The sequence below is a fragment of the Theobroma umbraticum genome, unplaced genomic scaffold (assembly GCF_002168275.2).
Source record: "Theobroma umbraticum cultivar Fairchild unplaced genomic scaffold, ASM216827v3 scaffold_4.1, whole genome shotgun sequence".
Lineage (NCBI taxonomy): Eukaryota > Viridiplantae > Streptophyta > Magnoliopsida > Malvales > Malvaceae > Theobroma > Theobroma umbraticum.
Genome location: NW_018397258.1, coordinates 6300523 through 6312679, shown reverse-complemented (window position 1 = coordinate 6312679; position 12157 = coordinate 6300523). Strand labels below are relative to the sequence as shown.

The 12157-nt window shown below is 37.7% G+C and overlaps 1 protein-coding gene across 1 annotated transcript; it reads right to left on the bottom strand.

Moving 5' to 3' along the window:
- Positions 1-577: 577 nt before the first annotated feature.
- LOC110413961 (protein HUA2-LIKE 3-like) lies at positions 578-11729 on the bottom strand. The gene is given in 14 exon segments (XM_089783239.1): positions 578-869; positions 984-1295; positions 1298-1361; positions 1363-1412; positions 1497-1584; positions 1587-1858; positions 1861-1973; positions 2059-2246; positions 2313-2425; positions 2538-2646; positions 4354-4819; positions 5108-7186; positions 10544-10620; positions 11202-11729. Coding segments are annotated over 14 exon segments (4266 nt in total). The 5' UTR covers positions 11325-11729; the 3' UTR covers positions 578-657.
- Between the last annotated feature and the right edge of the window lie 428 nt (positions 11730-12157).

Sequence of the window (12157 nt, the reverse complement as noted above, 5' to 3'; positions counted from 1 at the left end):
AGGGCAAAAAAATATGGTATCCAAGCAATGGCCCAATAAAAATTTTGCTCACGTTCCTATTGGGGAATTGATGAAATAAATAATGCAAAAAAAAAAAAAGTAAAATAAAATAAAATAAAATTTTGATACATGACAGCCTAGAGTTAGATACAGCTCGCCCCAATCTCTACACTAAGGCACATCTCACTATCCTTGCCAGTTGCGGTAGAGGTGATAGGATACTATTTACAAAACCAGCATGCCAACATGCTGATCTTCGGCTTCAAACCCATATCTGTTGTATATTTGTTCCTTGCATCGCAAACAACATAGGGCCAGAAAAGCACTCAACTCTTTTCAACAAGCCGCACAACCCAGGTCAAAAAATAGGGTTTATACCTAAAACAATAAGTAACCAACAAGGATTTTGATGAGAAAGTAAGCAATTGAAAAAACAAACCTTCAAAATAAGTAATGGCAATTACATACCAATTAGAGCAGCTCAATAATATTTGGTCATCTTGGCCACCAACCGCTTGGAGCTGAAACACAAAAGATATTAAGAACCTGCCCTTAACAAACACCTACCTAAATGCAGCGTCTCTAGTGATCAATTGACCAAATCAAGATGCATTCTAGCAAGCATGAAAATGCATGAGTATGCTCTGTTTTTAACTTTTAAAGCACAATCTCACAGGAGAAATGCACACCTCTTGATCCAACTGGGACCACACCTTCTGGAGGTGGTCTGACAGGAAAGGAGTTTCTGTGATTCATTGCAGGGGGGTGGAAGCCCCATCCTTGGTTTTGCAACCTTGCTGGCTCACACTGGGGCCCACCATATGAACCATGGCCATATGATGCTTTTGCTTTATCAGCATACCGCGGACCTAATAGGAGAAAAGATAACATAATATACAATCAGGAATGATCAGAGAAACTGAGGCATTAACAGTAGACTATTCCCCATCACCTTTGGTACAAAATATATTTAAGAACATTACCGAGGAAGGGTTGTGGAGGAAATCTCCAGCTCTCTCTAAGTTCATTTGGGGCCGGTCTCATTCTCTCATGGCTATTATAATAATTTCCACCATCAGCGTTCAGTGAATAGTATCTGTTGGAGTAGGGAGGAGGTGGGGCATCCCTCATCGAATTCATATGCTGGCCTGAATTAACATATGAGAACTGATTTGATTGTGCAGGATGAGGAGGTCGTGGAGGGTAGGCATTGTGATGGAAGTTAGGACCATCAAGTTTTTGAATATTATTCACTGGATGTACAGGGTAACTGTTGAAAGAGGTATTACAATCGAAACCTGCATAGGGCCTGGAAGATCTCTAGATTCAGGCCATGATAAGGGCTGCATTGGTGCACATTGCTGAATTAATTCTGGGTGCAACTGATGGTGGAACCGCAGATCGCAAATCATCTGCCTATTCTGCAAACATAATCCAGACAAAAAGAATGAAGTAACATAAAATAATAATGAAATCAACAAGGCAATACAAACAACCAGGACCTACATGTACACCGGTATGACTTGTTGAATCAACACCATTAGCAAAGGGATCAGATGTAGGACAAGGAGGATGGGAGGGAGTGGGGGTGGGGGTGGGGGTGGCGGTGGAGGTGATGATGGCAGTGGTGGTGATGATGGAGGCACATCATGAGGTAAAGGAGGGGCAAACGGCAATGGGAAATGCTGATCACACTGCTCTAGTGAAGTTTGTGCAGTATTTACTCCAGCAGCACCACTGGTTGAACCCATTTCAATCTCAGGAGCAACATCCTCCATTTCAAGTTCACCATCAACATCTTCCAAAATATGTCTGCGCTTTTCAACTACAGGTTTTGCCACTTGTTCTTCAGGGTTTCAGAATAGTGTTCTGGAGTAACAGCCTCAAAACTTCCTCCATCAGAATCACTACCTTCATCCTCATCCTTGCGCATTCGGGGCATACAAAATCCAGGAAGCTGGAAACTAGAATTGCTGAGGCAACAAAACATATTTTACAAATAAAATTCTAGAAAATTTTTAAATAAATCATAAGTTAAAGAGATTCCATAATACAGACCTGCCATACTCATCCACAAGCATGCCCTCCATGTCCCTGACAGGATCATCCAATGCTCTCTCTGTTCTAGCTGAGCGGCGAGAAAAGGCACCACCAGAAGATGAAGCACTAAGTGAATCAAGTTCCCGTATATGGTGGCGAACAACAGACTCTGGAAGGATTCTTCTTTCCAGCCAAAGCTTCAAAACCTATTAAAAATTAAGTGGGTGAGAGGCCCCCCTCCCCCAAAAAAAAAAACAGCTAAAATCACTCACCTTTAAGCACTGCCGACGATTTTCTTGTGCACTAGGTCCAGGGGGAGCTGCAGCATAGAGTAGACGAGGCAGTGTCGCTTGAATAGCTGAAGGGTAGATGCCACCAACATCACCTGGATACCAAATAAAAACTTAGCCACATTCATAACTCATATAAACTAAACACCTATCATACTGCTAAATGGCATCTTCACCAAGTCATTAGTGAATAAACACAAATCATACCTTTCAAACCTCGGGAGCACTGAGTAATGGAATCCACAAGAAAGAACAAATCCACTCTTCTGTGTAAGCTTGACTCACGTTCCAAATTTCGAGTAACAATTTCTACAACCTAGGTTTAAATGAAGAAATCAATGCATTTTAAATAAAATAAGATCTTTTAGAATATGAAGATGTATCATCTGTACATATGCTCTCAGTTCACAAAGGCTCCCTTTCAGCCTTCACTATAATACACTTTTAAGTCTTAATAAATTCCCATAAGGGGGCCTAAACAACTTTTAATGCCAAAGTTTACCTATGTCTAAGTTCAATTTAAAAGTGCTGACAATGAAGGAGTAATGCCGTTGATAAACGCTTACATAATCTAACTAAAAAGAGAACTTTAACAATTTTACCCCAAATATTTAACTACATGAACTTCTGCATATAAAAAGATATTAAAGCTATTATAAAACTCAATTGTCTTTATTTATCCTTAAATAATCACATGGACTTGAAACAGATGATTAGGGACAAAAGGCTTTCACATACAACGAGCAGTGACATGTTGAACTAATCAAGATAACCAGGTCCGAGGTTGTATTAAGTGTTATAGGAATGTAATTAATTTAAGAGAAATCACTCTCAAGAATAATACAAAAATCTGTAAATAGAGGTTATCATCATTACAGAAACAAAGGGCAAAACATCCAGAAGCGCGGATCTACAATGAATTTAATGCTTAAAAAAGCTAATAGATTACAACTCACAAGAATAGTCCAGTAGTTCTTTTATACTACACAGCAGTACAAGAAATTCAATTTAAAAGAATAAACTGTTTGTTTGGATCTTGAAATGTTTGAGAGCAGGAATAATATCAGTTTATCACTAAAAAACGAAAAATGCTTTATTTTCAATATGGTTTTCCCTTGCCTCATATTCTGCCAGACCAAACAGTGCATGATAAGAACACAAGTTTAAATAGACTTACCATTGGAATTTATTTGGCTTGCCCTTTACATAATTTTTGGTTTATTAGGATGACCCTTTTTCCCAAACCTAACAATTATGAAGATTCCTAATCTAATTAGGTTGATGAGTCACCATCTTTTCAGACTTGAATAACTTGCCAATTCTGGAAATTTGACTATTAAAAAATTCATGTAAAATATATGAATAACGAAATTATCAGGTTTTTATTCTGTCCTTTTTCATTCTTAACTAAATATCAATCACTACAATGTCCTGGACTTTCCTTCTAAAACTAGATTCTCTACCACAGTCCAAATAAATCCTCTTCTGGTATCTCACAAATCCCTCATGATTTTTAATGCCACTAATATCCAAAGATGTGATTGAAACACTGATGTTATAGTGGTAAGAAGATTCCAGTGTTAAAGAACCTTATATGAAGCCACCTGTGTTGACATAAAACATCAACATATACAACCCTAATTGGTTCCCATATTCGTAGTTTCTCTTACTGCAGTTGCAGAGCATAGCACTATAGTTATCTTGAGTGTAAACCCAGACAGATTAATCAAATATGTGCTGAGTTTGAAAGTTGGAGGAAGATTAAAGATTGCCATATGAGAGGAAAGCTTAAACAGGAGCAGGGGAAAAAATCCACCCAGATTTCCTTTAGATGATAACCATAATATAATAAAGTGCCTATGAATATTAAAGTTGATCTCAACTTCACATAAAATGACTCCACTTTTGCACAATTGCAGCAGTTGAGTGAAACTAACTATTTAATGTACTTTTGCAGACCTGCATGACAACTATAATTCAAACAAAAAAATAAATAACAAAAAGGAAAGCAGAGAAATACTACCTTAGCAGAGACACCAAACTTTGCACAATCAATTGCTATGCGTGTTGCACGAGCAATGCTCTCCTTTGTCCTCGTTAAGGTTGCAAGCATATTCTCAAAGGATGACAGAGCAGCATGTGCTTCGGTGTAATTACTGCACTTACTGACAGATTTTGGTCTTTCAGAAGCGGCAGAGTCAGCTTTACCTTCATCGTCAGCAATTGAAACACATAAAGATTTGTTGTGACAAGAATGCAAATTTGGACTACAATACCCATTGCTTCGAATAATATTAGCACTCTCTGAAGTAGAAACATGGCAAATTGAAGCATTGGAAGGAGAGACCCTAGCAGGAGAATCTACTCCATCAGCTGAAGATGAACTTAACTGGACACCTACAACATCCTTGTCGGAATTGTCATTACAAATCAAACTAAAAGTTGCCTTCTGCCTTTGTTCAGGTAGGATATCTTCCATAAGCTCACACCTAAGTCAAACAAGAAAAAAATTAAAAAAACATATTTACGACAGGACCTTTTGGAAAATTCAATTCTGTTATCAGATTTATGTTAATATGAGCATCATAACTATTTAATTTGCTTGGTATGGTCGTGCTTGTATTCCAAAGGGCTAAATTAAAGAAACCACTTTTCACGATTGTAGGTGCAAAGTATGCAGTTAAGTGTTGAAATTTCATGTTATATCTTTAAGAACAAAAATAACCCAATATTGTTTCACTGAAAAGCTGTAATAAAAAGAAGGCAAATATGCTTACATGCTGTTGACTAAGCTGCTGTCATCAGTTTGAGACTTCAATGAATCACTTTTCTCCTGATTGGTATGCTCAGCAGTGCACTTAAACACATTTGAACCATCCTGAGGTGAAACTTTACCAGTTTTCTCAGTCCCTGTGACAGGATCTGAACTCATGTCAGCATGTTCTGAAGTATTTAATTGTTCATCAGGATTTTCTGCCCTACAATTGCTCAAGCCAACAGGTTCAGCATCACGATCATCCTTTGAAGACAACTGCTGATCTGTAGAACCACAATTGGGTCTGAAACTAGCCTGGCTTTTGTCAGGATTAAAGGATGGGTGTTCTAAATTTTGGCCTATATGACTATCACAACTAACGTGGTTCATAGGCTCCACAAAGACATCTTTATGGAAATCATGCCTTTGATTTTTAGGACTCTTCTCAGGTTGACAGCAAATATCTAGTTCCAAAGAAGCTTTGGCACATTTTTCCCACAGTATTGGGTTTGATCTAGAAAAGTTGCCAGAATCACTATTCACAAGCAAATCCATGCCACGTTGCTCTAACCCATTAGCTTCTTTGTCGTCAACTGCTGTATGAGAGCAACTCCTAATTGGAGAACTATGACATCGATCATCTAATGTTTCCATGGTTGGTGAATGTTCAGCACATGCCTGAACTTCTTCAGCAGCATTAGCTGACATAGCTTCCAAAGCACGATGGAGACGTTTAGATGGAGGCAGCGCAGCTTCACCACCTGCCAAACAGCCTAGTTGATTTCTCAGGACTTTCCAAGGTTCTGGCCCACTTTCTTGAACTTGAGTGTCATCCTTTGAAGGTGATATATTAACCAAAGCTCCCTTCAACACTAAAGAGTCTCTATCAGCAGGAGAATCATTGCGGCAGCTAGATGATGGACTCATCTGCTCCAATAAATTGACTGCACCTTCATTAACAGGCTTTTCTTCATTTGGTGAAGAACTAGTGAACTCCTCTTCAGCAGCTGACAGTTTGCCCATGCGAACCCTAGCTCTTTTCACCAATGGTAGATGCTCATCTCCATCATCTTTGGAATATTTCTCATTTAAAATTTCACATGTATTCTGCAAATTTTTCCTAGTATTATTGATTCCTAAATTCAGATCACCTTCTGCATCCATTCTAGTAGGACCCTCAGCAGAGTCATGATTTACTCGCTTTCTAAGTGGTTTCCTTTTCTTCTTAATGACAACTGTCTTTATTTGGAAATCAAGCCCTTTGCTCAACTCAACATCTCCCTCCAAACACTCAACAACGGTCTCAGAGTGTTCAGGTTTACAGCTAGAATCCATAGTGCTGCCTTCGTTCAAGCTAATAGCATCAGAATCAACAGTGGCAATTTCAGACCCATTATCATCAATGCTACCATTCGACATTAACGCAGATGAGTCCACATCATCACTTTCAGAAGCATCTGTAGACTTTCTGACTCGTTTGTTCCTCCTTAGGGATCCATCCTGGATCACATTAGCTGACACATCAGCCGCAGTCCTAACATCATTAGATGACATCATAAAATTCTGGAATCTAGAGGACTCCACCCTTGATGAGCTTCTAGCCCTTCGAACTGGTGGTGCCTTCTGCTGTGCAACAGATTTTTGAGATCGTAAACTTCCAGATCTTTTTCTTGATGAGTATGTAGTCAATACAGGTGTTTCTCTGACCAACATCTTATCTGGAGCTTGCTCTGACACACATTCTTTGTCAAACAGAGCATCAATTTTTGCCTCAGCTGGAGCAACCTCAGTTGCATCACTTGGATCATTTCGATTTGTCACGGCATTTGAACTTTTTAATCGCAACTCTACTGTTGCCTCACAGGTTTCAGTCAGATCCCTTGATGCAGATGAGTCCACTGAGTTACCATAATTCACCTGAGTAACTCCATCAGCAGAATTATAATCATCAACCTGATCCTGTTTCTTTGACTTCTCATAACTGTCAATAATTTCCTGGACTGCACGTACAAAATCCGCACCCTTCCCCTGACGTTTGATCAAAAGAGATTGTTTCTTCTCTTCAGTAAATGCTTCAACATCAGCAGGATTACAGAAGGCTCTGCATGAGAAAATATCCATATGAGAACTAACATGATCCAAACTAAGCTACGGGAAATTATATATGAGGAGCATAAGGATATAGATGAGTTAAAACAACCAACAAGTAGAAATATCCAAATAACAAAGCCCAACTGAGAAAAAGGATTACAAAAATGCTACAAAGTAACTATTATAGTCCCCATCAACAATATATAAATAAAAAATATAGTAGCTTTAATAGCACAATAGAGTTCCATGTGTCTAATTCCTGAGCGCAGCCGATTCAAAATTTATTAAAATAAATAAATTAGTATACAGAATTCATTGGATAATTAAACTCTTATCATACATACAGGTGCTACACATAAAAAGGAAACCATTCCTGTACATACCCCCCCCCCTTTCATTTTTTAAAAGGTTTCACAAATCTTTCACATAAAAAATGATACAAATGCAATACCAATAGGTTAAAGAAAGCATGTTAAGATACAGCTGAAAAATATGCTAATGAACTTCCGAACCCACACAATCAAATGGCTATAATTTTTGCTAGTCTATGTAGATTTCTGAAGTTAAAGACTAGATCTTACCCAGCTGTATCGTAGACGACATCAACATCATCAAATAACTAGATGACTTTTACTAAATCTTAAGAACATTACCACCAATGTTTCCAGATACTTCATATTCTAGGAATTGTTTTCCAGCATGTAAACCTTCCCTTTCAAGGTATCTCTATTGAGTACAAAAATGGTACAGGAACAAATGTGACAGCCAACAAACAGAAAAGATAATGAGAATGGCAGCATCCCAACTGATAATACATCATGTCCAGATTTGAAACCCTCCAAAAAGTCCGTTTTCAGATTACAGTAGCTCTACCCTTTGAAAAACCAAGTATTGGTCCTCTATATGAAAACTTAAAATTCATCATCATGTATATTCTACAATAAAGTGGGAGAACCAAAGACAGCCCAAATAAAGCATAAAGCAGATAATTAGAAAAAAACAAAGAAAAGAAGATCCAATTTACAATCAGTGAAAGACCACTCATATAACCAGTTATTGAGGCCTACCAGCTTTAACAACATAATCTTTAACTCAATATTACAACAATATGCAGTAATGAACTAAGTTCATAAGGAGTTTCAAAATTTTTAAAATAAAAAAAATATATAAGCAAACTTCATATACAGATGCAGCAATGCTCCAGTGAAGAGTATTTAATTGTAATTAGAAGGGTTATCACCACCTTGCAAAAGACAATACGCAAAACAAGAATTTTACCAGCCAATGACCAACATCACTCAACATAATAGAAAACAGAAAATGGAAACTTATATCTACTCTGTTCTTGCGTTCCATCCCTACATAAAAAAAAGAACCAATTGAATGATGGGATTGACTAATGCAAAAAGCTAAGAAAGCAGTTGAAGCAGCAGTGAAGTGACAGGACGGTATTTGCCCATTCTTGAGCACTTCTGAATTGCAGGGTTTTGGGAAAGCAACATCACTAATTTTCGGTCAATGCCACATGTATCATACCTTATTTCTGTATGTATTCAAACACTAGATTTAAGTTGTCTAAAATGAGGTTTTACTAGCTCTATTTTGATAGGTCTCTTAGAGAGATATCCTTTCTTCTTCGCCTCATCAAATTCAACATTTTATAAATTCAAATTCCCACTTTTATGAAGCTCCTGTACAAAACAGTCTCTTGCAAGTATAAATAAAATAAGACATACACCACTTAGCTGCCATATCTCACCTTCATCCTACATTTGAGCTTGGTGTGTTCTATACCATATCAGTGATTATGCTTCTAAGAACTCAGGAGCTATCAGAATAATTTCAAAATTTGTTATATAACAGTTACCTGCCATATCCTCACCATATCTTCATCCTACTTTTAAACAATGCCAGTTAACTCTCATAAATTACTAGTGTTTATGTTTACTATAGCCCAGGAGCTATGAGCATATCCAAAATCATTGTGCAAGCGAAAAGGTAGATCAAAAAACTCCTATCCACTACAACAAGAACCTAAAAGTCAATAACTACTACCACAGTGTAATAGCTGAATGTATAACCTAAACGTCAACTTTAACATATTGTTCTATGTTGGAGTCAAATATGCATAAAGCTTGCTATACTCTAAAGAAGTCAACACAGACCTTGGAGTTCAATAGCACATAACCGCCACCTCCAAGAGTAATTACAGGAAAGGATAGTTTAAATTCCTTTCACATTATCAAAGTATATATTGCATCAAAGGTCAACATGCATTCACCCATCCAACACCCCAAGTAAATTCATCTCTACCAAGTTTATAGATGTAATGGTTTAACTAATTCAAATAAACAAATCAAAAGAACTTCCCCTTGAGACAATTTGTACGATAAAAGAAAATAAAAGCACGAGAAGCCGAGAATGTACATGCTTCCATAGTTGCAAATATTTTATAAATACATCAACTTAACTCTAGACAACTTCCAATCCTACAATACAAACTAATGCACAAAAAGAGTCCAATTTAAAATGTCTTAATTGAGCATTCAAACACCCATATCTGGCTGCACACACTAGCACTCATTACTAGATCATAAACATTCAATTTAAAGATAGATGATTATCTATAATTTAAAAGATACCTTATAGATTTACGTATGGACAGTGAAGAAAGGAAATTAATTCATCCATCTCCAAATGATTATGCTTTTCCCTTGGTAACAACAAAATATCGCCACCGTTGACATGGGTTAGGTGGTTAGCACGCTGGGGAAAAAATATTACTAAACAATGGATCCCTCATCATATAAATATACTGAAGAAGAAGAAGAGGAAATGAAAGTAATGATGATGATAATGTGTTGTCAAAAACTTGAAACAATAATCTTAACAAGAATACCCAAATGCTCGTAGACATCAAGGACATGGTCACTGAAATTATATTACCAATGCTGATGATGACAATGGATTGTCAATAGAGTTCAATAAATCATCTAAACATAGAATGTCACACACTTTTACACATCAAGGACATGGTGAAACCAAATTATCTATTGACGATCATGATAATAACATATAGATCAATAAATCATCTAAACAAGAATGCCAAAAGATTATCTACAACAAAGACAGAGGCCACCTACAGTATCTTCCTTTGAGAACAAAATCAATCAACTCACATAAGTCACCAAAAATATTTGACCATAGTACACAACTATCAACAAGAAACACCAAAAACTAAGACCGTAGAATTGCAACTACGCATGACTATTAATAATTTAACATAAAGACAAAAAGGGGGCATAAAGAGGAACACAAAGCAAAAGGATGAACTGAACAGACTAATAAACTTGAAATGTACACTTACATTTGCTGGGTTCCAAAAAAGTACACCAGAACTTTCTTCCAATCAGATGAATAGCCCCACTTCTCTGGCTCGCTTACCTGCCACCAGCAATCAGAAATATAAGCCCACAAGTAGTGATTATACAACTGAAAGAAACAAAAATAAAGAAAATAAATGGGGAGGAGGAAAATATAGAAGAAAACAAACAGCAAAAAGACTACAGGATAGGTTAGTAGAAGATAAAGATGACAAAACAATCTTAAAGAGCAAAAGTTAAATCCACAGCCTCTAAGTAGAATTTAGAACCAAGGGTTCGATTTTGCCAAAAACAGTTCTGCCAACAGAATTTCTCATTTAATTTTCTAATAAACGCATTCAAGTTTCTAAATTAACGAAATCCATGCATATCATCTCCTTCGAGTCACAAAAATTAAATTAAAAATGGTCAAACATTAAATATGCAAAAGAAAAATAAAGCCGACAAAGGGTTCCTCCTTTTTAATCAACGATCAACAAAGAAGCAAACCCTAAATAGAAGAATCAATCATGCCACCTAAATAGAAGATCATTTAAACCTCACATGCAGCAAACACTACGGCAACAGCATATTATCCAACATAACCAAGATTTTCGAGACATCAAAGATAGAGAAAGGATAGTGATAAAATTGTAGGCATACCGTGGCAGGCCAAGCAGGGAAGCCTTTGACTTTAGCGAGGACAAGATCGCCGACTTTCCATTGGCGGCGAGCGGCAGCGGCAGCGGCCGCCTTACTGGCGCCCTTCCTTCGGCTGGGCGCCATCGCAGAACCGATTAAACTATTATCCCGAACTCAAAGGCACGCCAAAATCGCCCGAAAGGCGTAACAGTTTGGCACTCTCTAGGGTTCCGGCGCAACAATTTGGCATGAAATTTTGAAGGCATTTGAAACGCCCCCCAAATTAAAAGTGAGTGAGCAACTCAGTCTGCTAAAAAAAAAAGAAACCCTAATATTTTGTTCAAGAAAAAGGAGTTTTTTTTTTCTTTTTTTGGTTTGTTTGGGTATTACTGGGGGTTTTTGGAAATAAAAAGATAATCACGCAAGGAAAATACAAAGATATCGAGGATTTGAAATGGGGAGGTGAGGAAAGTGCTAAAATACGCAGGTGGGGTATAGGTTAAGAGTAGGAAGGGGGAAGTGCTAAAGTGCACGATAGGGGGGCGGTGGTACAGATTAAGAGTGAGTGGGAATCTGGTGGGGAGGGTTGGGGAAGGCGTATGCAAATCCACGTGACTTACCCAACTGACAGGAGGCAACAAGGCAATGATCACTCAAATCTTAAAGGACCATACTAAGGAGTGGGCTCTCAACCCACCCCACCCAAAAAAAAACCAGATCCAAAGAATACTCTTGTTATGAACACAGCCACGGGTTTGGGTTCTGGGCCTACAGGCTTTTTTAGGCCCATTTTTGTACTTTGTGGTTCTGAAAGGCTGGTTTGGATCTAATGCCCACCGCCATTCCTTCATCATTGGTTTATAATGCAAAACTGAACAATAGTAGACGTGGTCAACCTAACACAGTGGAAAAGTTCGGACGGCGGCCAACATAAGTCTCTGAAAAGTCAAAACATTTTAAACGCGTAGCTAGGTCGC